This window comes from Chelonoidis abingdonii, chromosome 5 (genome assembly GCF_003597395.2).
Source record: "Chelonoidis abingdonii isolate Lonesome George chromosome 5, CheloAbing_2.0, whole genome shotgun sequence".
Lineage (NCBI taxonomy): Eukaryota > Metazoa > Chordata > Testudines > Testudinidae > Chelonoidis > Chelonoidis abingdonii.
This window is the reverse complement of record NC_133773.1, coordinates 141954361-141980945: the sequence shown is the minus strand read 5'-3', so window position 1 is coordinate 141980945 and position 26585 is coordinate 141954361. Positions and strand designations below refer to the sequence as shown.

At 51.1% G+C, this 26585-nt stretch overlaps 1 protein-coding gene across 1 annotated transcript; it reads left to right on the top strand.

The window, feature by feature from the left end:
* The first annotated feature begins 3104 nt into the window (after window positions 1-3104).
* SMYD5 (SMYD family member 5) lies at window positions 3105-22980 on the top strand. Its single transcript, XM_075066757.1, has 13 exons — window positions 3105-3125; window positions 3881-3989; window positions 7233-7372; window positions 7940-8061; window positions 9322-9391; window positions 11383-11487; window positions 12104-12166; window positions 13898-13968; window positions 14543-14649; window positions 15464-15520; window positions 16502-16596; window positions 17577-17647; window positions 19638-22980. Exons 1-13 carry the CDS (start codon window positions 3105-3107, stop codon window positions 19780-19782), a joined length of 1176 nt encoding a protein of 391 aa, XP_074922858.1. The 3' UTR covers window positions 19783-22980.
* The last annotated feature ends 3605 nt before the right edge of the window (window positions 22981-26585 follow it).

Sequence of the window (26585 nt, the reverse complement as noted above, 5' to 3'; positions counted from 1 at the left end):
CCCCCCCCCTTCAGGTCCCTCCTCCCAGGCTGCGGCGAGACTCCGCTTTGTGCTGCTTGGCACCGCCCTGGCCATTGCCCCCACTACGGGGGCTTTGGGGTCCCTCCCCTCCCCGGCCCGATGGGGTCCAGCCTGCGCTGCCCTGCCCGGGGCTGGGCGACCCGCGCCCCCTCGCCCCATGCTAGTGACTATTAAGCCTTCCTCTGTGGCTTCTGGCGGGGGGGGCGTGATCTGTCCCGTTCTGCCAGCCCCCCATCTCCCACCGTGGTGCTCCTCGCAAAGGGAGCGGGGTCCCGTCTCTTCCTGCCCCTGAACGGGGAGCCTTTCCTGGCTGGAGATCTCTCACTCTCTCTGGGTCCTGCACCCCTCCCCCCCCAATTAAAAACAGTGATTTTGGGGAAAAAAACAGAATGAGGAGGACTTGTGGCACCTTAGAGACTAACAAATGTATTTGAGCGTAAGGTTTCATGGGCTAAAACCCACTGCATCGGATGCATGTTGTTTCTTAAAAAACACTGTGGTTAAACCTTCTTCCCCCCAGCTTCCCCTTCCAGGGAATTCGGACAGCTGAGTGGGCCGGAGTAGCTGGGCGCATTGGCAGTGTGCTGGGGGGTCCGTGGGGGGGAAGTCCATGGCTGAAATTGCAGGGGAGAGAGGGTTGCAGGTCAGGACTAATGTGCATCAGCAGAGTGGGGTGGGGCCATCCAAGGACTGGATTATAAAAATCATACTTCAGATACACGGGCAGGGCTTGTGGGAGGGGGCAATTTTTGTTCTCATTCGTGTGACTCCAAAGGGGCAGAATGAATTTGACTCAAAAGCACCAGAAGAGTTCATTCTCTTTCAAGGCTGATCTCAGCCCAGACGTGAACTTTCCCGAGAGACATGTGAGTGAAAACAGGGGAATGTTATAAAGCTTATAGCTGCTATTAGCTTTAGCTTTGGGGCCCATAATAACTATAATGCCAGGTTCATTTTATCGTCCTCACTGTGCCCCACTCCTGCAGATGCTTCTGTGCTGTCTTGGCTTTGTGCATGAGTTGTCCCCTTGATTTCAGTGGAGCTATTCATATGTGTAACATTAAGTAAGTATAGAACCATTTGTAGGATTGGTGTCTGTATTTGTTCCTGAGTATTTGTGTGTTTTGATGGGATGGGAAGTCTTTTATTTTGAATTATTTTTACATACTGATGCTTTATTAAATGACGAGCGACAGATCACATAATAAAGAAATTGTATCAAGCTCAGCCAGTAGGGCTACTGGGTCAAATCCTAGACCTTATTTCAGCCCTAGAGAAAATTACCCTACCAATGATAACACAGTTTTCACTTCTTAGGAGAGGTTTGAATCCCAGTGTTTACTAAGGATCTCCCACTTTTATGCTCTACATGAAAATGTTGTTGATGCTGCTATGTTTGCCATTTGACATGTTACACCCCAGAGGTTGCTGCATTTCAGTGCTGCATGAAATGAGCTTGTGTAATAGGGCTGTCAAGCGATTAAAAAAAATAATCGCAATTAATTGTGTGATTAATCACACTATTAAACAATAATAGAATACCATTTATTTAAATATTTTTGGATGTTTTCCATGTTTTCAGATATATTGATTTCACTTACAACACAGAATACAGCATGTGCAGTGTTCACTTTATATTATTTTTATTTCAAATATTTGCACTGTAAACAACAAAATAAATTGTATTTTTTAATTCACCTAATACAAGTAATGTAGTGCAATCTCTTTATCATGAAAGTTGAACTTACAAATGTAGAATTATGTACAAAAAAATCCTGCATTCAAAAACAAAACAATATAAAACTTTAGAGCCTGCAAGTCCAATCGCTCCAACAGAACAAGTTTGGTTACAATTTGCAGGAGATAATGCTGCCCTCTTCTTATTTACAATGTCACCTGAAAGTGAGAACAGGCATTCACATGGCACTGTTGTATCTGGCGTCGCAAGATATTTACGTGCCAGATGCGTTAAAGATTCATATGACCCTTCATGTTTCAGTCACCATTTCAGGGGACGTGTCCACGCTGATGATGGGTTCTGCTCGATAATAATCCAAAGCAGAGCAAACCGTAACATATTCATTTTCATCATCTGAGTCAGATGCCACCAGCAGAAGGCTGATTTTCTTTTTTGGTTGTTCAGGTTCTGTAGTTTCCGCATTGGAGTGTTGCTCTTTTAAGACTTCTGAAAGCCTGCTCCCTATCTGATCCCTCTCAGATTTTGGAAGGCTCTTCAGATTCCTAAACCTTGGGCCAAGTGCTGTAGCTATGTTTAGAAATCTCACATTGGTACCTTCTTTGAGTTTTGTCAAATCTGCTGTGAAAGTGTTCTTAAAAAGAACATGTGCTAGATCATCACCCGAGCCTGCTATAACATGAAATACACCTCTACCTCGATATAACGCTGTCCTTGGGAGCCAAAAAATCTTACCGCGTTATAGGTGAAACCGTGTTATATTGAACTTGCTTTGATCCACCAGAGTGCCTAGCCCTGCTTTATTGCATTATATCCAAATTTGTGTTATATCGGGTGGCATTATATCGAGGTAGCGGTGTATATGGCAGAACACAGGTAAAACAGAGCAGGGAACATACAATTCTTCCCCAAGGAGTTCAGTCACAAATTTAATTAATTCATAATTTTTTTAAGAACATATTATCTTCATGGAAGCATGAAGGGGCATATGAATGTTTTGCATATCTGGCATGTAAATACCTTGCAACGCCGACTACAAAAGTGCCATGCGAACGCCTGTTCTCACTTTCTGGTGACATTATACATAAGAAGCAGGCAGCAGTATTTCCTGTAAACATAAACAAACTTGTTTGTCTTAGCGATTGGCTGAACAAGAGGTAGGCAGGAGTGGCGCCAGGGTTTTTGGCTCCCTAGGCAGGGGTCCTTCCGCGCTCCTGGTCGTTGGCGGCAATTCTGCGGTGGGGGTGTGTGTGTCCTTCTGCAGTTCTCGGTCTGCAGCTCTCCACTTTGGCGGCAGGTCCCGGAGTGGGTGAAGGACCCGCTACAAAATTGTCGCCAACGGTGGCAAAATGCCGCCCCCCCAAATCCTAATGCCCCGGTCGCCTAAATGGAAGCGCCGGCCCTGGAGGTAGGACTGGGTGAACTTGTACTCTCTGGAAGTTTGACATTGTTTTATTTTTGAGTGCAGTTATGTAACAAAAAAAAATCTACATTTGTAAGTTCAACTTTCATGATAAAGAGATTGCATTACAGTACTTGTATGAGGTGAATTGAAAAATACTATTTCTTTTGTTTATAATTTTTTACAGTGCAAATATTAGTAATAAAATAATATAAAGTGAGCAGTGTACACTTTGTATTATGTGTTGTGATAGAAATCAATATATTTGAAAATGTAGAAAAAATCCCAAATATTTAATGAATTTCAGTTGGTATTCTATTGTTTAACAGTGCAATTAATCTTTTTAATTGCGATAATTTTTTTGAGTTAACTGTGATTAATCGACAGCTCTGCTATTTAACTTTGAGATCCTTGCAGGTGAAAGATAAATTAGAGGAGCGAAATCCTGGCCGTACTGGAGTCAGTGGGAGTTTTGCCCTAGTTTGTCCCCTGGAACAGTCTGTGGGAGGGGGCACAAGCCATAAACATTTGGATTTGGATTCTACAGCTCTGGATCTGGGTGCCACCCTACAGTCTCAGAGCCAGGGTTTTGGCTTAGGGCACGGGGCTTGGCATTGGAAGACATGAACTCTATTCCCAACTCTTGGTCTACCCTGAGAGTGGAACTCACAGCTAGCCGGGGAGACGGAATAGCCCTAACTGAACTTGCCGTGCTGCAGATTTCTACAGACCGGGAGTCACTCTTGTTTCTCCATTCAAAGGGAAAAGGCTTATTTGCCACCAGGAATATCCATAAAGGGGAAACGATCTTCATAGAGAAGCCTGTGGTGTCATCCCAGTTCCTCTGGAATGCGCTGTACAGATATAAAGGTGAGAGGAGAGTCACTGGTTTTAAGATCAGGGATGGTGGTGTTGGTGGGGGGCGGGGGGGACCCTTAGGTTACCTACTCTGATGTCCTGCATAACAAAGCCGTGAGAAAGGTGTTCGTGCCCCAGAAAATGACACTGGCCCAAGGTCTGAGACTTGCTGTATTCATAGATTCATAGACTCTAGGACTGGAAGGGACCTCGAGAGGTCATCGAGTCCAGTCCCCTGCCCTCATGGCAGGACCAAATACTGTCTAGACCATCCCTGATAGACATTTATCTAACCTACTCTTAAATATCTCCAGAGATGGAGATTCCACAACCTCCCTAGGCAATTTATTCCAGTGTCCAACCACCCTGACAGTTAGGAACTTTTTCCTAATGTCCAACCTAAATCTCCCTTGCTGCAGTTTAAGCCCATTGCTTCTTGTTCTATCATTAGAGGCTAAGGTGAACAAGTTTTCTCCCTCCTCCTGATGACACCCTTTTAGATACCTGAAAACTGCTATCATGTCCCCTCTCAGTCTTCTCTTTTCCAAACTAAATAAACCCAATTCTTTCAGCCTTCCTTCATAGGTCATGTTCTCAAGACCTTTAATCATTCTTGTTGCTCTTCTCTGGACCCTCTTCAATTTCTCCACATCTTTCTTGAAATGCGGTGCCCAGAACTGGACACAATACTCCAGTTGAGGCCTAACCAGCGCAGAGTAGAGCGGAAGAATGACTTCTCGTGTCTTGTTTACAACACACCTGTTAATGCATCCCAGAATCACGTTTGCTTTTTTTGCAACAGTATCACACTGTTGACTCATATTTAGCTTGTGGTCCACTATGACCCCTAGATCTCTTTCTGCCATACTCCTTCCTAGACAGTCTCTTCCCATTCTGTATGTGTGAAACTGATTGTTCCTTCCTAAGTGGAGCACTTTGCATTTGTCTTTATTGAACTTCATCCGGTTTACCTCAGACCATTTCTCCAATTTGTCCAGATCATTTTGAATTTTGACCCTGTCCTCCAAAGCAGTTGCAATCCCTCCCAGTTTGGTATCGTCCGCAAACTTAATAAGCGTACTTTCTATGCCAACATCTAAGTCGTTGATGAAGATATTGAACAGAGCCGGTCCCAAAACAGACCCCTGCGGAACCCCACTTGTTATACCTTTCCAGCAGGATTGGGAGCCATTAATAACTACTCTCTGAGTACGGTTATCCAGCCAGTTATGCACCCACCTTATAGTAGCCCCATCTAAATTGTATTTGCCTAGTTTATCGATAAGGATATCATGCGAGACCGTATCAAATGCCTTACTAAAGTCTAGGTATACCACATCCACCGCTTCTCCCTTATCCACAAGACTCGTTATCCTATCAAAGAAAGCTATCAGATTGGTTTGACACGATTTGTTCTTTACAAATCCATGCTGGCTATTCCCTATCACCTTACCACCTTCCAAGTGTTTGCAGATGATTTCTTTAATTACTTGCTCCATTATCTTCCCTGGCACAGAAGTTAAACTAACTGGTCTGTAGTTTCCTGGGTTGTTTTTATTTCCCTTTTTATAGATGGGCACTATATTTGCCCTTTTCCAGTCTTCTGGAATCTCTCCCGTCTCCCATGACTTTCCAAAGATAATAGCTAGAGGCTCAGATACCTCCTCTATTAACTCCTTGAGTATTCTAGGATGCATTTCATCAGGCCCTGGTGACTTGCAGGCATCTAACCCTTCTAAGTGATTTTTAACTTGTTCTTTTTTTATTTTATCTTCTAAACCTACCCCCTTCCCATAAGCATTCACTATGTTAGACATTCCTTCAGACTTCTCAGTGAAGACCGAAACAAAGAAGTCATTAAGCATCTCTGCCATTTCCAAGTTTCCTGTTACTGTTTCTCCCTCCTCACTGAGCAGTGGGCCTACCCTGTCCTTGGTCTTCCTCTTGCTTCTAATGTATTGATAAAAAGTCTTCTTGTTTCCCTTTATTCCCATAGCTAGTTTGAGCTCATTTTGAGCCTTTGCCTTTCTAATCTTGCCCCTGCATTCCTGTGTTGTTTGCCTATATTCATCCTTTGTAATCTGACCTAGTTTCCATTTTTTATATGACTCCTTTTTATTTTGTAGGTCCTGCAAGATCTCGTGGTTAAGCCAAGGTGGTCTTTTGCCACATTTTCTATATTTCCTACCCATCGGAATAGCTTGCTTTTGGGCCCTTAATAGTGTCCCTTTGAAAAACTGCCAACTCTCCTCAGTTGTTTTTGTTGTTCAGTTTGTGGCCTAACACTGGTGGTCAAAGGACCAGTGACAGTCTAAAGACTGATGTCTTTCAAACCACCAGTGCTAGGAATAAATGCTTGATACCCTGGAAAAGCTGTGCCAAGCCAGCACATCAGTGATATAAACCACTTATCTCTAAATATGGTGCTTCATGAAATATCTTCTGCAAAAATCATGTTGTTATTGAAATAAGGGGGTGGGGAGGAAGCAAGATGATAATCAGAAGCACATGGTTTTAAGGTTGGATACCTCATGGTCTTCCAGGGGTTAGAAACACTGTGCTGGACAAAGAGTGTTTCCAAGCTCTCGTCCCGGACCTGTGATCCGAAGGGAGAAAAATTCCAATCCCAGGGAATATAATGTGATTTGCAAGTAGGATGTAATCAGTGCAAAAGAGAGGTGGGAGCTGCACAGAAGCTTTATAATATCTAGTGATCATTCCTTGAACCCTGCTGCAGCACACTTTGGCTTCACTGGGCACTGTCTCTTCTATACCATCAATCCCTAAACATGTAACAGGGTTAAATAATGATGACAGATGGGGAGAGAAACCAAGAAAGAGCTTTAGGACAGGGAGAAAAGGTTTCCAGCTGAGATCTGAAGTGGCATGAAGAATCAGTGAGGTAGGGAGATACATGATGGCCATTTCGGATGGCAGGAGCTGTGTAGAAGAAGGATTTATCATCGCAAATAAGTTTGGTGGCAAAGGGAGTTAAAGAATGCAGGAAGTGGTGCAGATAATGAGGGCTGTGTTTCTACGGATGGTGTGGGGCCTGAGATGTTTTCAGACTGGTGGTTTAGAGTGGGATAGTGAACCAGATTCTCAGCAACTGTAAACCAGTGTTGCACCACTGAAGTTAATGGACCCACACTGAAACACCAGCCGAGGATCTGGCCCACTGCATGCAAACACATCTGTTCTTTTAGAAGGAGGTTCTCTCAGTCTCTGCTGTCTGGTTTGTTTCTTCTTCCCCAGCCTGTGACCACTGCCTGCGGTCCTTGGAGACGGCAGAGGAGAACGCACAGAGGCTTCTGGGGAAAAGCTGTCGGGTCCTGCCTCACCCAGAGCAATGCAGCATCCGGAAGGATTTGCATCAGCACTGCCCCCATTGCCAGGTACCAGGCTGCTGGGGAGAGCTGGGCATTGCCATCGCTGTGGCCTTGTGTTGATCGATCAGGATGGGGCTTGATCTGCAAGGAGGCCACGTCCCTTTCAGATCTCCCATTGCTGCTGCTGCCTTGGGGTTGGAGCGCTCTCATCAGGAAGGTTGAATTGGTTTCCTCGCTATTGATGGAGAGAGCATCTGACTGGGCAGGACCACCTGGGTCACCTAGGCCGGTTCTTCCCACTCTACAGCCTGGTCTTACGCATTGGAGGTGCAGGGGAAAATTTCCATATCCTGGTGCTCACAGGGGCAGCTGTGTCCGAGGAGGGGTTCACCCAGCACACGCTTTGCTACCGCCTGCTCTTCCTTGCAATAGATAGAGGCCAGGACTCTGTACTACGGGGAGGTGGGCTGGGGTAGGACTGCTCCCAGAAACCTTCGCCTACCTACCACAGTGCTCTCCCTAGGTCACTAGGAAAATGGCTAGCCTTGAAGGGTGGGTCACTTTCCTAAGGGCTAAGTTCCTAAGTTGCTGTTCTGTTGGCTGACGTGTGTTGCTGTCTCTGTTACTGTCCAGGTTGCGTATTGCAGTGCTGAATGCAGGCAATCTGCCTTCGAGCAGTACCACCAGGTGCTGTGCCTGGGCCCCTCCCGAGAGGACCCCAAACATCCCCTTAACAAACTGCAGGACGCCTGGAGGTAGGTGCACTAGATGTTTGTAGGACTAGAACTACCTAATGAATAGACTGGCTAGACTGGGAGCACAGATGGGGACTCACCCTGTGTCCAGCTGACGGTGATTTGGAGCAGGGTCAGTTACTGCTCTGTCTCTGCAGAGGCACCCACCGCTCCACTGTTCCAGCCTATAACCATGTAAACCATCCAGGGCCACCTATGCTAAGCAGTTGTCACTGTTCTGCATCCCATGGCCAGTCAGAACTTCATAGCATCTGTGGGAATGGATCCTCCTGCTCCTGAAGCGCAAGCGTGGATCCTCCTGCTCCTGAAGCACAAGCCTCTGTCGCTTGAGCTAAGAAAGAATCTCCGTTAGCTGTATAGAGGCTGTGACATTCAGCTGAGCAATTCTGATTCCATCCAGTAGAGGGCAATAGAGCATGTATACACAATCAGTTGATTACAGTACTTTGCAGTTCTGTGGCGCCACCTATGGATCTCAAAGCACTTCACAGACATTATTGAATTAAGCCTCCCAACGTCCCTGTGTGAGAGAGAGATTATTATCCCTGCTTGCCGATGAGGAAACTGAGGCATGAAGAAGGGACGTGATCAAGGTGGTAACAGAGCCCAGTTCTTCTGACTCCAGCCCTCTGCTTAAACATTAGACAACAACTCACTAGGTTTAACACATACATTTTTAGTTAGCCCTTCAGTATTATAGTAGCACCCAGAGACCCCTGTCAGAGTTGTAATCGGATTGTGCTGGGTGCTGTACATACACAGAGTAACTCTAGTCCCTGCCCCAAAGAATTTACAATCTGAATAGACAACAGATGGGAGGGGAAGGCGGGGAACTGACTTACTGAAGGTCACATGACAGAGCTGGGACTAGAGCGGGAGTCTCTCAAGTGCTGGAGCCCCTAGACCTTGCTGCCTTTAGCTGTTTCACTGCCAACAAGCGGAGAAATGAGCAGTAGACCAGACCTGGAAGGTCCCCTGCTAGAGTCCAAAGGCAGGGCAGGAAGTTGTGCCTTTGGCCAGCTCTATAACCAGACCTCCGTAAATATCCCTGCTGAGCCTTTTAGAACTTGGTTAATTTCCACTTCCCCTAGGGAGCTCCTGGGCTGTTTGTGTCAGTCCGATGCCTGCGTCTGAACGAGGCTGTGTGTGGGATTCTGGTCCTTGTCTCCCTTCGAGGCGCAAACACCCTGCTGGCCCTTTCAGTGCCAGGACATCTCTGCTCTTCTCTCTCACTCTCTATTATTCCTTCCCCTTGGACAGAAACATCCATTACCCACCGGAGACTTCCAGCATCATGCTGCTGGCGAGGATGGTAGCCACCGTCAAACAGGTGTGTGCCTCTGTTTGCTGCTCATGGTACGTCTCAGCACCTCCATTGTGTTGCTCCCTGGTGTCTGCCCTCTCCTCTCTAGGGGTACATCTGTGTTGCAAAGTGAAGGGATGATTGTTGCATCAGTAGGCATGCCCATGCTAGCTTTAGTCTAGCTAGCAGAGTTCACAGCAGTAGTGACAGCATGGTGGCCCAGATTATCAACCCGAGGCCATATCCAGGGTCCTGTGCAGGCTTTTACTTGGTTGTTAGCTCATAAGAACAGCCATACCGGGTCAGATCAAAGGTCCATCTAGCACAGTATCCTGTCTTCTGACAGTGGCCAGTGCTAGGTGCCTCAGAGGGAATGAACAGAACAGGTAATCATCAAGCGATCCATCCTCTGTCACCCATTCCCAGCTTCTGGTAAACAAAGACTAGGGACACCATCCCTGCCCATCCTGACTAATAGCCATTGATGGACCTATCCTCCACGAACTTATCTAGCTCTTTTTTTGTACCCTGTTATAGTCTGGGCGTTCACAACATCCTTTGGCAAGGAGTTCCACAGGTTGACTGTGCCTTGTGTGAAGAAATACTTCCTTTTGTTTGTTTTAAACCTGCTGCCTATTAATTTCATTTCGGGGGACCCTTGCTGGATCCCATGTTGACATGTCTTCCCTACATCTTCACTGCTAAGGTTAAAGCTACCCTGGGTATGCTACAACAACACCTTCGCTTTAAGCTAACCTCCCGGCACATCAGTATGTGGGGCTGGGGATGTCTCGCTGCACTACAGGCTCTTACCAGCACTAGGGATCATTCGTTGCTGAGACCGCACGCAGCATAGAAGGATCTCATGACCTTCCATCCCAGAAGTAGACCCTCCTTCCACTGTCATTAGCTCTAGAACGTCTAAACTCTTTGGAGGCCTCTAGTCACTAGAGGGTGAACCAACCACAGATGCGTCAGGCAGGTTGGATTTCACCTGGCAGTAGGACATGGACATACCAGCCAGGACGTCCCACCACAGTCTGGGCCTCTGCGTCACCGTCCTGACCGCATGACACTGCTCCAGCTCCTTCTGTCTCAGGGCTTGTGCTGGGCACTTTATTGTGTTGGGCTCTGAAGATGCCCGTTGCTGTGGAAAATCGGAGGCTGCTGTTAGCACAGATTCTATAAGGGTCTTGGATACCATGGTGATAAGGGCGGAATAAATATGCACACCCACCTGTGTGGTGTAGCTGTGCTGTAGGAGGTGATCTTCATGGGCTAACATCTGGGTTAGCGTGTCTTGAGAAGGCATCTGTCATCTGCATGATGAGTGATCTGTTCCTTTTCCCTGGGTCTTCCCATAGGCCTGGGAGAGCTCTTTATAAAGAGGGTTGTGGCTGTGTATGAAGCAGCCCCTTAACTGTGCATTTCCTGCAGTTGAGTTTGGGGTTTTGACATCCCTCATCCCCTCAGGTTACCAGGAGTCAAAGCTGTTACACATCCATGGCTTCCCCTCCACCTTAGCAAAGGGAGACCTGAGTTTGCCTATCATCGTGGAACTGGGCTGTGCCCATTGCATTAATACACCCCCCCGCCCATGGTGTACTCTCCTCAGCTTCTCCTGCCCTCTCTGTCTAGCTCCCCACATGTGCCCCACTGCTGTGTGTCTGAGTGTCTCACCTGTATATTTTCACAGCTCCCATCTCAGGTAGAGGAGTATTATCCTTATGTCACAGATTAGGAAACTGAGGCACTGAGTGACTTGCCCAAAGTCACAGAGGGTGTCTGTGGCAGAACAGGGAATTGAACCCCGATCTCCTGAGTCCCCACCCTGTGCGTTAAACACAAAACCAGCCTTCCTCCCCTTTTTTCTCTGGCTCGCTCATATTCCAAGTGTTAAACATTGCTGTAGCAGTGCTAATGTTCTGGCCTAAATAGCATCCAGATCTCTCGCGTAGCCCCCTCCCACTTCCCTCCTGCTGGAGTGCCAGTTTGAGCGGCTGTTTGATACATTTCAGGTGAAGGACAAGGACTGGTGGATAAAGCTTTTCTCTCAGTTCTGCAGCAAAACGGCCAACGAAGAAGAGGAGATCGTCCACAAGCTGCTGGGGGACAAATTTAAGGTCAGTATGTCACACCACTGGAGTGCTTGGGTCTTTATGGGGAGGCAGGGTTGTTTGCGGCGGTCTCAGAGTTCCTCTCCTTTCCCTCTGAAGGCCTCACTTGTGTACAAACCCTTGGTCACAGAGAGAGAGACCACGGTCCCCAGCAATGACCAGAACCAGAACTGTCAGCGTCCAAATCACGGGCCTCCTCCACTTGAGCTAAAGGAGTTCTTCTCTCATGCTCAGTAAATGGCAGGCAGTCGGACCAATCACTAGAGGAAGCCATGGCCATTAAGCCAATGTATTGCCCTGGTTCCATGGTAGACAGACCAAGCTGTGGCCTGTCCGCTGAGAAAGGAGCAGTTAGTGCCAGTGGTGTCCCTGCTGAGGTTGCTTCCCTAGTAGAGAGTGGCCAGACACTAATGCTTTGCTCGAGGGTGCACAGCAGTGGGTTGTGGTGGCTTTTGATGGCTGCCAGCTTGAGGGCAATTCAGACCAGCAGCTTTCTGATGAGTGGTGATGGCACAAAGAACCTTCAGGACTGCTCCAGTCTCTGCTCGTCAGCTGGATTTAAAGCTGTCCCACCTGCCTTGGGGCTCCTCTCCTCACTGACGTTGTGGCCTTGTTTCTCCAGGGCCAGCTAGAGCTCCTCCGACAGCTCTTCACGGCAGCCCTTTATGAAGAACACCTCAGCAGGGTGAGTGGTGAGTCCTCGTCACCCCCTTCCTCCCATCCCCCAGTAGAGTCCTGTGCGCCCCAGAGAGAGTGGTGAGGAGACCCCGTTTTTCCATAGTCCCTCTGACACCCAAAAATGGGGTGTCCTGGTTGCCGTTCCTCCTGACAGCACTGGAAGGCTAAAATTTGCCCTGGAGCCCATTGGTGCCTCACCCTCGCCCTAGTGGGGCTGAGGTGGGATATGAGGGACAACCTCTTTCTCCAGCACCTGATCATTTAACCCCCTCAGTGCTCTGAGCTCAGACAGGCTCAGGGGATAACAAGAATCATAGAGAGGTAGGGCTGGAAGGGACCTTGAGAGACCCCCTTGCTGAGGCAGGACCAAGTGATCCTCTAGACCATCCCTAACAGGTATTTGTCCAACCTGTTCTTCAGAACCTCCAGTGACAGGGATTCCACAGCCTCCCTTGGAAACCTATTCCAAGTGCTCAACTCCCCTTAGAGTTAGAAAGTTTTTCCTCATAGCCAACCTCAGTCTCCCTTGCTGCAGGTTAAGCCCAATACGTCCAGTCCTCCCTTCAGTGGACTTGGAGAGTAATTGATCCCCGTCCTCTTTGTAACAGCCTTTATCATATTTGCAGACTGTTGTCGGTTCCCCCCTCAGAATTCTTTTCTCAAGACTAACCATGTCCAGGGTTTTTAACCTTCCCTATGGGTCAGGTTTTCGAAACCTTTTCTCATTTTTGTTGCTCTCCTCTGGACTCCCTCCAATTCGTCCACATCTTTCCTAAGTATGGCGCTCAGGATGGGACCCAGCACTCCAGCTGAGGTCTCACTGGTGCCGAGTAGAGCGGGATATTACCTCCCGTGTCTTACATACGACACTCAAATTCATACAGCTGTTCAGCATTTCCTCTTGCTCCTGCCTTACAGGGGTTGTGCCCAGGGGGAAACAAATACAGTGGAACAGGCTTGTGCCCTCTCCTGCGCTCTATGGCTCTGGAGTGACTATACCTGAAATCCACCGCTGAGTAGCAGAAAGGAGACACGAGGCTGACGGGGAGCTGGGTGGGGCCAGAACCCATCTCGGAAGATTGTAAATGCCAACTAGGGGGAGGAATTGTTTGGAACAGGACAGCGGCACCATGAGGAATAATGGGGTGAAGCCGAGAGAGGGAGAACCTAGGCTCAGTCTGAGGGAAGCCCTGATGACCCTGGATTCTCCTAGAGGATGGAACCCCCTTACTTGACAGGTCAGATTGTCAAAGGTGTTGAACTCCCACTGAAGGCAGTGGATGCTAAGCGCTGATGAAAATCAGGCCATTAAGCTCTGTGCCTCACGTCCTCCATCCAGTTCTCTCTAACGAGACATTTCTAGGGACAATCCTGTGTCCTGGATTTGTTATTACAGGATGCTGAAACTGTGTCACCGCAGAGCTGAGGCTCGGTTCACTGCTGGTTATAACAACATTAGTGCCCGTTCTATGGCAGCTCCAGCCCCAGCCCCACGGCCCATCATGTGATTCTGCAAGCAAGGCTGTGAACTAGAGCCGTGTTTCTCAACGACTAGTCTGTGGACTGGTGCCGATCCCTGAGATCTCCTTGACACTGTTTAGGAAGGCAGCAGGCTGGTCCCTGATATCAAACAGGTTGAGAAGCACGGAGCTAGAGCAAATGGGAGCCGCTGAGAGGGTAGCTAGCCCTGCAGTCCTGACAGGTAAACTGATGCCCTTGCTTCTTGGTCTTTCTGCAGTGGTTTACTCCAGAAGGGTTCCAGTCGCTGTTTGCCCTGGTTGGGACCAATGGCCAAGGCATAGGAACAAGGTAACCAGTGGATTCGCCATTGTGCTGTGGCTGTGTGTGGGGAACTGTTGAGAAATTGGCCTGGCAGTCATGAGAGTCTCAAAGCTCTCTGGGTCTCTGGGTTCCCCTCAGCGCTTGCATGGATTCCTCTGTGCTGTCCGAAGGAGTCATCCATGCACGTCCTTCAACGCAGCTGATGGGAGCCCCGTAAGTACCTAGAACAAGAGAAGAGAAAAAACCTTGTACGTGTCGCTGGCCTTCTGTAAAAGTGGCGTTTTACTGCTTTTCTGTAAACTATGACAGGATTTCCCCAGTGATCCTAATCCAGAGCCTCCCAACGTTCAGGTCTGGTCCTGCATCAGAACTTTGCCTTTTGGGGCCATTGGACACTTCAACCCTGGGAGCCCTAGAGAGTTCATCCTCCCTCCTGAGCGTTCTGCGCTGAAGAACAAGAGCTGGTGCCATGAGCACCCGCGCCGGCTCGCAGGGTGTGATCACAGCTCTCCCTAGCACTGGGGTACAGGTGGCTCTCGCCCACCCGGCCAGATCCAGAGACGGTGGGAAACGTAACCATGTTCTGTCTGGTTTCTGCTAGTTCCCTGAGCCAGTGGGTCCATGCCTGCGATGCGTTAGAGCTTCCCCCGCATGAGCGAGAGCAGCTAGATGCCTTCATAGACCAGCTCTATAAGGATATCGAGAAAGGTAACAGTGGCAGGAAGTGTCGGCGTGGTTTCTGGGCGCGGTTCTCTGGGTGGTTGTCTTCTTGAGGACAGGCGGGGCTGGGCGTGGGACTCAGCGGCCATGGCTGACTTTGTAGGTTGCATTGACTGGTGCTGTTTGAAGGCCCTGGTCAGGGTCTCTGAGCTGCCACCGGCACTCCCGGCTGCAGGGTAGATGCACTGTGAGAGAACTCCACTCAGGGACAAGGCCCCTCCTTCCCATTCAATGTCAGGGCCAGGACTGGTTTGCTGCCATTCTTCTGGATTTCCCAGACCCTGGACAGTCTCAGCAGCCAGGGGATCTGGCTCCCAGATCCTGCGAAGTGTGGCTGAGACCAGCTGCAGGGAGCAGCTCCTGGGGCTGGTGGAGGAAGGTGGGTGTATCCCCAGGTGATGGCTGCCAGTTTTTAACACCAAGCTCCCTGTTTTGCACCCGCCACTGACTGCAGGTGCAATGTGATGGGCGCAGATGCGGACCAGTAGCTGTCTGCTTGATTTGTGGGTGCAGTTCAGTAATTGGATGTCTCTGTGCCTTCAGTTCCTCCCACAGCTATCTGGGGGGTCGAATAGGGGGTCTGTCCCCTTTAAATCCCAACCCCCCAGCTGTCCAGTCCCCAGGCTCGCTGGGAGGCTGAAGCGGATTGGTGTGACTGGTGCAGGTGAACCGGTACAAAAAGGCTGTGCCTTGGCCGAATTTGCTGCCCTGCTGTTTCCCCACGCGTTGACTCTCCTGGTTTGAGGAGCAGGATTTGGCTGGGGAAGCTGTCCAGGGCGGTAACCGTCCCTTTCTGCTTCAGAGACAGGAGAGTTCTTGAACTGCGAGGGATCCGGCTTGTACGTGCTCCAGAGCTGCTGTAAGTAATGGGACGATGCTGATTGCCCGGCCCGGCCCCTCCCTCTTTGGCTAAACCATTCGAACTGTCCAAAGGTTTCGAGAGACACCAGCATGGTCGGGCGGGTCACAGCCTGGCCTGCCTTCTCGTTCCCTTGCATCCATTTGCAAAAGCCACACTCAAAAATTAACACGCCAGAGCTTTTCAAACACACAAATAAATGCCAGAGGCTCAGCACACATGAGCAACCCTCCAGTAACAAACCAGGGTTTGCAATCTAGTGCCAAGGTCACCTCCAATGCATTCTTATTCCTGCAGAGGCACGTTCTAGACAAATACCATGGGACTCATGCCCCAGAGAGCTTTTTTTTGCATGCAATGGGGTAAAAATACCTTGGTGAAGAAACCTTCTCCAGTCTTAGCTGCCTCCTCTGATTAAAGAAACAGCAATCAGAGACTGGTTATTAACGAGAAGGGAGGGAGCCCAGAGACAGTGCAGCCGTCTGGGTGCTGCAGGGTGTATCTCAGCCCGTGTGGTGGGGAAAGCTATATAACAGGCAGGCTTACATGGAGAAGGGAGCAGGATCGACAATAGGAATATTTTCCTCCCTCTCTTCTCGCCTCATTACATGACCAGTAGGGAGACTAGTTGGTTCAGAGAAACGCAAACAGCATCCCAGGTCTTTCATCTCCAGCTCGCTGCGTTGAGTCTGGGGCAGAAGTGATTGAAGCCCTCTCCATCTGCTGGCTGTTCTGTGGCGCAGTGCAATGAATGGGTGGGTCTCAGTCCAGCACTAGGCAGACGAGTGTCCTCCCTCACTCAGCTGGCAGGATTTGGCACCATTACTGGCAGTCTCTCATTCATCCTCCAGGCCAGGCCTGAGGCCTGCTGGGGATCTGCATGGGGAACTGACACTGCTGCCTGTGACAGGCCTGCTGCCTCTGGTGAAACCCGCTGTGTGTCACTCACTGACTCTGGTGCCCGTCTCCTCCCTGCTGCAGGTAACCACAGCTGCATCCCCAACGCTGAGACATCCTTCCCGGATAACAACTTCCTCCTGCACCTCATCGCCCTGGAGGAGATCAAGCCAGGAGAGGTGAGCCTGCAGGGGAGGGAATGGCTGATTTGTTTGGGGAGGGCTGAAGCCTGTAGCCCTCCCTCAGGCCAAACTCGTCCTGAAGGCAGTGGCTGTCCAGCCTGAGTAAGACCAGTAGGGTTCTGTCTATGTGCTTACATGCTGCCCCCCCCCTCCCCATTACTATAGTATCCAAGCACCTGCCAACCCCTGTGGGAGGTAACATCCCTATTGTATGGATGGGGAAACTGAGGCACAGAGCGATGAAGTGACCGTCCTAGGGTCAGACAGGAAGTCTGTGACAGAGCTGTGGATTGAAGTCCCAGTCCCAGGTCTTTGCTAAAAGAGCATTAACCCTCTGTGGCCCTTCTCTGAGGAAAGGACAAGGGTCATGAGCTGCGATTCAGCGCAGCTGGGTTTTTGAGTTGCTGTGGACCGTGATGATTTTGTGAGCTAGCGGGGAGTCCCAGGCGATCTCTACTGTCTGCACTAGGGACAGGCCTGAACACTGAGCCCCTGAACATTGGGGCAGTTCGGAGCTGACCTTCACACCCCCGGCGTGCAGTGTCGCTCAGCTGGAGGAAGGCATGGGACTGGGCTGTGAGGACAATAAAGGAGATTCCTCAGTAAGGCTGCAGGACACACATGGGCCCTCTGTTTCTCTCTGGCTCTCCACATCCCCTTGCTGTCTGGTGTCATCGCATGGCAGCCCCTTGAGTCCTGGCTGGGCCTCCCAGCTGTGGAAAGGTCAGCCAACTGCTCTGCTGGGTCAGTCTCTCCACAGGGCTGGATTGTGATTTCTGCCTGCCCTGGAAGTTAGCCCTGCTGGACGCTGTGTTCTGCTTTAGCCCCGCAAGTTCCCTCTGCTCTCTAGCAGAGACTTGCTGCCACTTTCCCCTCTGTTCTTAGAAAGCTTCCCCTCCAGGGGCAGGAGAGCCTGGCGGTGGTTCGGTGCAATGGGAACTAACTCACAGCCGGGACTGTTTCTCTTGTCTCGGCAGGAAATCTGCATTAGCTATTTAGACTGCTGCCAGCGAGAACGGAGCAGACACAGCCGCCACAAGATACTCAGGTAGGGCAAGCCGCCTGCGCCGCTCGGACTCTGCTGGCTTGGGGAGGGGCCCTGGGGACACATCAGGGTAGAAGCAGCAGTAGGGGAAGGGTTGCCAAGGCATGGGCAGAGCGAGGTGGTTCTGCAGAATACACACACGCACCCCTGGCCTCCCTTTCCCGGCCCTCCCTCTGGTTGAGCAGGGTGGGGGCCGGGTGCATGCTCTAATACTGCCAGCCACAGAGGGATACTTGAGATCAACCCAAATTGCTCCATTCAGCCTCTGCCCCAAGAACTGAGCCTGCTGCTTCTGCCCTCCTCACCCTGTGGCCTGCATCTGCGCCATTGTATGGTGCCTCCTGATCTCTGTTCAGCCAGCTTTGCAGCGTTCGTGTACCTGAGGCCTGCTTGGACGGGCCACTGAGTCCTCCGTGGTCAGAAGGGCGTTGGGCTTAGCGTGCAGCCTGCACTCGGCACGCTCACCCTTCGGGACGGACAGATGGGTATCCACACTAGCGTGCATGATACACAGGCAGTAGGATCACACAGCAGGCATGCATATATGTGATGTGTACATCCCGTGCAGACAAGCATTGATTTGTCTGCACTGTGAGCTGGTGACTTCTCTCCAGCTCCTGGCAAAGTCCCAAGCCCCTTGGCTTTTTTGCTGTCTTTGTTTTGCAGGAAGTGTGTTGCTCCTAACCTGTCAAGCAGCATAAACCCTGGGAGCGGCAGAGCAGGCAGTGTGACAGTGTGATTGTAGCCTGGGTAGGCACGTCCAGGCTAGCTTTAATCTAGGCAATGACAGCAGTGGCGACGTGGCGGCAGAGATTTCAGCATGGGCGCGCATCCCGAGTTTGTTCCTGGGATCCTTGGTGGGCTGGTGCTGGGGTCGCCAGCCTGTGCTGATGCCTGTGTCACTGCATCTCTGCTGCTTCTGTTACCTGTGCAAGCTAAAGCAGCCTGGTCTAACTACCTGCGCTGCAGTCACACCTCTAGCTGCAGCGTAGACCCGACCCAAAGATGCATCTTGCCCAAGGTTGTTTTATTCCTGAGCTATCAGAATGTTAGGAAGTGTTAGGAAAGGGATAGATAATGGAACGCAAAATGCCATAATGCTGCTATATAACCCCCTACTACGCCTGCCCTTGAATGCTGCAGGCAGATGGGGTCGCCCCATCTCAAAAAAGATGCATTAGAAATGGAAAAGGTTCAGAGAACGGTAACAAGAATGCTTAGGGGTTCGGGACAGCTTCCAGGTGAGGAGAGAGGAAAAAGACTGGGACTGTTTAGCTTGGAAAAGAGATGATTAAGGGGGGATACGACAGAGGTCTGTAAAATCATGACAGGTGTGGAGAAAGCGAATAGAGAAGTGTTATTTACTCCTCACAGCACAAGAACCAGGGGTCCCCCAATGAAATTAACAGGCAGCAGATTTCATACTACCAAAAGGAAGCATTTCTTCACACAACACACAGCCAACCCGGGGAACTTGTTGCCAGGGGATGCTGTGAAGGCATCTAAAGAAAATCAGAGAAGTTCCTGGAAGGTGGGTCCATCAATGGGTACTAGCCAAGAAGGCCAGGGACTCAGCTCTATGCTCTGAATGTCCCTAAGCCTGTGTTTACCAGAAGCTGGGACTGGGTGTCGGGATGGATCACTTGGTGATTCTCTGTTCTGTTCATTCCCTCTGGGGCACCAGGCACTGGCCACTGTTGGAAGACAGAAGACTGGGCTAGATGGACCTTTGGTCTGACCCAGCGTGGCTGTCGTGTGTGCTCAGGGTAGAACGATAGAGACCCGTGGCTTCTAGTCCAGCATAACTCACTGCTCAGGCTACACCCCTGCCCTCCAGCAGCTGCATGAGGCACTCTCCCTGCTCAGAGGGAGGGATGAGTGAGGAGTTAACCCCCGAATGGCTGGCTCTATGGAAGGACTCTGCCCTCCAGCCTGGCACCATAGTATTGCAGACTCCCTTAACGTGGTTTTCTCTCTCTCCTGCTCCCCTCAGGGAACACTACCTGTTCACCTGCTCATGCCCCAAGTGCCTGGCTCAAGCCGACGACGCCAACCTGACTTCAGAGGAGGAGGAGGAGCTGGAGGGCGAAGGAGAGACGGACGATGCGGAGCTGGAGGATGAGATGACGGACGTTTGATCCTGGGCCTGGGGATGGGGTTCAGCTTTGTACTGGAGACGGGACCATGGGGAGGGACTGTGCCTGTGTCGGCCAGGGCTGGCGCGGCGGCAGGGAGAGAGCATGTTAAGGTTTGGCTAGGTTGGGCAGTGGAGGAAGTGGGGATCTTCCCTGCTCCTGACCATCCTTCTGGTGGAGTGTGTCTGTGGTCCCGGGGTCGCCTCTGTCTAGATAATGCCTCCACTTGTCCCAACCACTCCTCCGCGGCTGAGGCAGATATCCACCCACACAGACATCGCCTTGGTCTCCTTGTTTGTGTCTGATCCTGCACACAGAGCAATATGCTGGGGTGGGGGGCTGGAGGAGACGACGCATACAGGGGAAATCCCTGGCTCTTCTGAGCACAGCGCACAAACCTTAATGCTACCCTTGTTCCTGAGGCCGGGGAAACCACCAGCTACACCGGGGCTTCCTCCGGTGTCAATATGTAAGTGTTTTGAAAACTTGGAGAGGAGAGTCTGGGGGTATTTGGGCTCGTGACTTCCTCGGGGTTGTGGAGGGGGCAGAACAGAGGTTTAACCCAGTGGAGACAATGGCTGTGCAAAGAGGTTGTGGTCTCATGGACTCGGCAGAAGACTGGGAGCCAGGACTCCTAGGTTCTGGTCCCTGCTCTGTCACTGACTTGTGGTGTGAGCAAGTCACTTACTCTTGCTGTCTCTCAGGTTTAAAAGGAGGGGGAGGGGATGATCAGACTTTCCTAGCTTGGGGAGAGGAGGATTAGCTGCTCAGTGTCTGGACAGGGCTGAGTATTTTGAGTCATATACACACACGCACTCTAAGTGCCAGAGGGTGAAGGGTTAAGTAGCTCTGGGGGTGATGGGGTCAGCTGATTGTGCCTCACACTCCTTGCCCCTGCTGCCCTCATGGGTTGGCACAGTAATTTTGTTGTGGTGGTTTCACCATGGGGAGGTCTATCTGCCCCACCAGGGCATCAGGGTCAGTGGTACTGACTGGCCTGTGAGGGGCTCCTGAACGGGCCCCAAAGGGAAATCCTTACCCCGCCAGCCGCAGGGGGCTAGACCTCTGGCCCCAGAGTTACAACAGTCTGTAGGTATTGCTCTGCAGCGCTGAAGCTTGTTGTCAGAAGGGAGTTAGGCTCTTCGGAGCCAGACTCCCATTGACTGTCAGTGCAATTTTGGCTCTTATGTGCCTAAATCCCTTTTACCAAGGAGACACAGGCTCCTGAATCAGCTAGGCATTGGAATGCTGAGCACAGCGACGGCTGAATACCTCTAAACACCTGGGCCCCGGTTCTCCTCCAAGGGACCAGGAAGCGGGGTCTGGCCCCATTGCCAAGCCCAGCCCTGGAGCGTGAAGGGAGAAACAGTCGACTCTGTTGTGTCTGTGGGGGGTGGTTGGAGGGATCCATCCTCAGCCTTCCCTTGTGTGTCTTATCCCACTGACCTCCCAGAGGTGCAGAGGCTGCAGGGCTGGGCCCTCGGGTATCACGTGACCATCAGCCATGCTCTGGCGGCTGAGTGTGCGAGGAGCTGGCAGCTCCTTCTAGACTAGGCTCCCCAAGGGCCTGTCTGCCTGGATCTGAGCAGTGCCCAGCGCCCCCTGCACCTCCTGGAGCCAGTAGGCGTTGGGGGTGCTCAGCACCTCTCAGATCAAACCCTGTCAGAGCGGCGTGGTGCTCTCGGGATGGCGAAGGATCCAGACAAGAGTTCAGGCTGCCTAGTACCATAGCCGGAGATGGGCCAGTCGATGAGGGAGTCTGTCCCCCCGCGAGGGCAGGACCTGCCCTGCAATAGAGACTGAGCCACCTGGAAAAATCTCAGCCTTCTAGGAGGCAGGCGGCGTTGTCCTGCCCCTGGCAGCCATCTCCAACATGGTGGTCTGCCTTTCCGCGCTGTCCCGGTGGCTGGATGAAGGGGCGGCTTCGAGCACGATGTAATTGCTTGGGGCCTGCAGGGCACTGGGCTGCCTGGGGACCAAACTGAGAGGACGCTCGCCATCCACATCTGATCTCCCCATGAGCAGTGAAGCTGGAGTGGGAGGAAGGTCACCCACCAGCTCTGTTCACCTGCTTTTTAGAGCCATGTTCCCCACTCCACCCTTATCTCCTCACTCCAGTAATGGGGCCAGGAGTGGGGGCACCCCACATCCTGATCTCCCACCCCAGTCCCCCATCAATGAGAGGGTTGGGACAAACCCTTTCCGGAAGAGGGATAAAATTCCTGGCCTCATTTCTTCCACTGCCTCCCCCAGTCCTGCAGCTGGTGGGGCTTAGCCGGTCTGATCGAGATGAAGCCTGGCGTGCTAGGAGTGCACCCCACCCACTAAAGAGTAAGAGAGATGCAGTCTCCTCTGTTGCCAAGGCTCTGCTGTGTCCCTCTATGAAGGCTGATTTTTCGCACTTTCCTTAGGACTTCTTGTGGAGAGGGGAGCCTGGGCTCTGTGACTGGAAAACAGTGGAACCCCACACTTCTTAAACCTGGCTGTGCTGACTGTCTTAGGGGCCACTTGATGTAAGCGGGGAATTTGACAAGGTCGTTAGCGTTGAAATACGACTCTTGAACATACCTTAGCCTCGTGACAGCACATTTTGAGGGCTTTTATATTCTGTGTGCCTGGAGCTGGGAGAGTGACCTGGAAACTTGGTGCCTGCAGATCACAGGCCAAATCCTACCCTGGTGTAAATCTGGAATAGCTTCACTGACTTCCTCTGAGTTACGCCAAGTTCACGCAGGTGTTGCTGAGATCAGAATTTGTTTTCACCTTAAGCCCACACTGCACAAGCAGTTAGTTGGGCTTTGATTTTTGGTCTTGCTTGAAACAGTACAGCAACAGGCTTATTTGACATAGTGCTAATGCCTGCGGTGATGGAATTGCCGTGAATTAAGGGGAGTGGGCTGGTCTGGAGAGTAGACCGACTGTTAAACCGTGGCCTGTAATGGCTCCAGAACATTGCTTGAGCAAAGCAGTCTTCCAAAAACCCAGATGGTGCAAGGATCTCGAACAAGTTCCCACCTGTACAAGCAAAATGTTACATTTGAGAGCAAGGAATTGTGGTTGAGCAGAGAACTGCTAAACAAAGTGATCAGGCTAGATGTGAATTTAAATGACAACAGTATCAAGATGAAAATGATATTGCACAAAAGTCCTATCTGTGACCAATGAGGTGTTTAAAAAAAAACACAAAAAAACCCTAAAAAAGATTTTAAAACCAATCACCAAAGCCTTTTCTCCATTTACGCTGCTTCCTCTTTGCAGGCCAGCTTGAGCGGTGAAACTATATTGGTCAGTTTCACTTCTTGGTTCTCATGCCCTAGCACCATTCCCTTGCACGTGGGTTTCCTGTGCATTGCTTCAGCTCTAAATAATCCCTCCTCTTTTCAGTGGATCCAGTGCCTGAATAGAGAGCCTAAAACACTGGGCAGTAGTTTACAAGCCAGCGTCCTGAAGAACCAGAGCCCTGCTGCTAAGCCTGCCTTGGGTATTTTGTTGGCCAACCTTGAGTTTTAAAGTTGCCACCATCCATCTCCCTCCAACGGTAGCTCTTCTCCTAAGGCTGTAAATTAAGGCTTTTCAGTTCAGAGAGAGTTGGGAAGCAGACCCGGCTCCTCTAATGGTTGTGCTTGTAACCAACAGCCCAACGCTGGTTTTGGAACAGGGGCAAGAGGCAATCTTGTTTCAGGAGAGAGAGGCAAAGCCATTTGATCTGTATAGTCTCACATAAGCAGAGAGGGGTGTGTGCTACAAAGGTCGGATCCAGATTCCCAAACAGCCTGAATGCCAATGCTGGGGTTTGGTTGGGTCCACTTGGATCCGGAGTCGGAGTATGCAGCACGGGAGGTTTTGGTGCCTCAGTGAGTGAGCCCCAGCAAACCGCCATAGAGTGGGGTGCAAAGCGGCCCTGTTAACAGTAGTTGCCTTTTGATGGAAGCTGCCACTAATCTTTCTGAAACAGAAAAGCTGGTGGGCCAGGCTTGGCTGCCCTTGCTGAGGTCATCTGCAATCTGTGCCAAACTCCACAGCTCTGCCACCTGGCTTTTTTCTGCGCTGTTCGATTCACGGCAAAGCAGAGTTCTGGTGCCGTTCCGTTCTCCTACACTGCACCCTACCCTGTCACCTCCACGCTCTGCGCTGCTTCCCTGTTGTCACAAAATGCCTTGGGGAGCTGAGTCTCATCAGCCACCCTCCTTCCAGATTCCTGGTTCGGGGCTTGGGACGTCCTCCCCTGTGGAATGTATCCAGACATGTCCTCATAGTAGGGTTGCCAACTGTCTCATCGCACAAACCCAAACAGCCCTGCAACCTTGCCCTGCTCACTCCATCCTTCCTCTCTCTGTCACTTGCTCTCCCCCACCCTCACTTTCACTGGGGTGAGGACTCTGGCTGGGGGTGTGGGTTCCATGGGGGGGGCAGAAATGAGGGGTTTAAGGTGTGGGAGGGGACTTTGGGCTGGGGCAGAAGGTTGGGCTGTGGGAATGGGTGAGGGGTGCAGGCTCTGGAAGGGAGTTTGGGTGCAGAAGGGGGGTCAGTGTTGGGGAAGGGTGCAGGAGGAGGTGAGGTGTGGGCTCTGGGAGGGAGTTTGGGTGCAGGAGGGGGGTCAGGGCTGGGACAGGGAGTTGGGGTGCAGGCTCTGGCCAGGCAGTGCTTACCTTGGGTGGCTTCCAGTTAGTGGCACAGCAGAGCTAAGGCAGGCTCCTTGCCTACCTTGGCCCTGCGCTGCTCCCGGAAACAGCCAGCACATCCCTGCAGCCCCTGGGGGCGCGGGGCAGGGGGCTCTGCGTATTGCACATGCAGGCACCACCCCTGCAGCTCCAATTGGCCACAGTTTCTGACCAACGGGAGCTGTGGAGTCAGCGCTGGGGACGGGGGCAGCACATAGTGACTTTCTGTCCCTCCTCCGTCCAGGGCCGCAGAGACTGCTGGCCACTTCTGGGAGTGGCACAGGGCTAGGAGCCTGCCTTAGCCCTGCTGTGCTGCCAGACTTTTAGCGGCCTAAAATCTGGCTTCACTAGCTTCTGGGAGATAAAGCCCGATTCTCAGAGACTCCCAGCGAAACCAGGAGAGTTGGCAACCCTACCCCATAGACAGGGGCTATTGCATACCCCACCTTCTATAATCAATGCATTCACACTGATGCAAGTGTTGTGAGACTGAAGTCAGTAGAGCTTTTCAATCGGTTGCTGTGGCGTGTCTGTACGTAATGCATGATAGAGAGCTGTCATCCGCCTGAATGAAAATAAATCAAACCACTATAACCTCGGCTGCTTTGGATTCTGCAAGCTTCCCCCCAGCACTTGAATTTTGTGGAACTGTTTCTTTTGTCTGTTTCGGTTTGTTGTTTTGATGGTAAGATCCAGGGGAACTGGCGAAGCCGAGATGGGCGCATCCTCCCACTCCAACAATATCAGCCAATACAGCGCTGCAGCTGGTCCTTGTCACCCCTCCCTCTGCCATCCCTGTGGCGTCATGCCCTTCAGTGGCCTCAATAAAATGACACTGGTAAGAACTAGGGCTGGGCCTGTTTCTTTGAATTAATCATGGATGGTGATCACGTGTTCTCCACATTTGGTGATGGTTTGGACCCTATCAAATTCATGATCCATTTTGGTAAATATGGTCACAGGATTTAAAAACTTACATTTCATGGTTTCAGATTTTTAAAGCTGAAACGTCAGTGTTGTAGCTGTGGGGGTCCAGATCCAAAAGGGGAGGGTCATGGCATTGCCAGTCCTAGGCCTGTACTGCTGCTGCTGGCAGTGCCGCCTTCAGAGCTGGGCGCCGGGCCAGCAACCGCCATTCTCTGTGCCGCCGTCAGAGGCGGGCGCCCAGCCGGCAGCTGCCGCTCTCCGCCTGCCTTCAGAGCTGGGCGCCCAGCCAGCAGCCACCCCCCTCTAAAGGCAGCACAGAAGTAAGGGTGGCAATACATTGACTCCCCTACAGTAGCCAGATTTCACAGTCTGGGATGCGTTTTTCACTGCCGTGAATTTGGTAGGGCCCTACAGTAGCCAGATTTCACAGTCTGGGATGCGTTTTTCACTGCCGTGAATTTGGTAGGGCCCAAGTGATGGCAGGACAGGAAGTAATCGGCTTTATCTGCTGCAAGGACAATTTAGGAAAGAACAGGTTAGAGACACACCTGTCAGGGATGGTCTAGTTTAAAGCAAGCCCAGGCTAGTAGTGACTGGAAGTTGCCATCTGATGGTTGGTTTGTGAAAGCAATTAATTCTCTTATTCCAGTTCCAAGTGGCCAGCTGATCACATCACAGTTCTCATCCGCCGCTGTGGAACAGCCATGTCCTCATCTTATCCCGGAGTCGGCCCTTCCAGGAGAGGGGTGGGGCTGAGTGCTGGGTGAAGGACACACTACTGCCGCTGTGACCCAGTCCTGCCTGGCCTTTGTTCCTGCCAATCCAGCCCTGACATTACACCCTGTTAGTGGAGAGTTTCACACAACTCTGACTCTTGTGGTGAATGATTTGCTTTCGCAGACCCATGTGCTAACAGCAAAGAGTCAGTAAACTCAGACACACCCATGGCGTCTTCAACTTCTCTGCAGGCACCTAAAGCTCCAGTGCTGGGCTGAGCAGGGCAGGGTGGATGGTTGTTCTCCTGACCATGTGGTCCTCTGGACTTGGAGCAAAGCTACCCCTGAAACAGGCGCTAACCCTACAAATGCAGCACTCTGCATCAGAAATACAGCTCAGCGGGAGCCATTCCTTCCCCAGCCCTGTCGAATCTGGAACAACTCAAGCATGGAGACTTGCGTCGTCAGAGCACCAAACAACCGGGCCTCAACTGATGTTATT

Excerpts from the sequence above, each read along its gene's own strand:
- SMYD5 (XM_075066757.1), top strand. The coding sequence starts at position 3,105 with ATGGAAGCGCCGGCCCTGGAG. Across the intron at positions 8,062-9,321 it reads AAACTGCAGGACGCCTGGAG|AAACATCCATTACCCACCGG; the intron begins GTAGGTGCACTA and ends CCCCTTGGACAG. Across the intron at positions 16,597-17,576 it reads AGGAGATCAAGCCAGGAGAG|GAAATCTGCATTAGCTATTT; the intron begins GTGAGCCTGCAG and ends TTGTCTCGGCAG.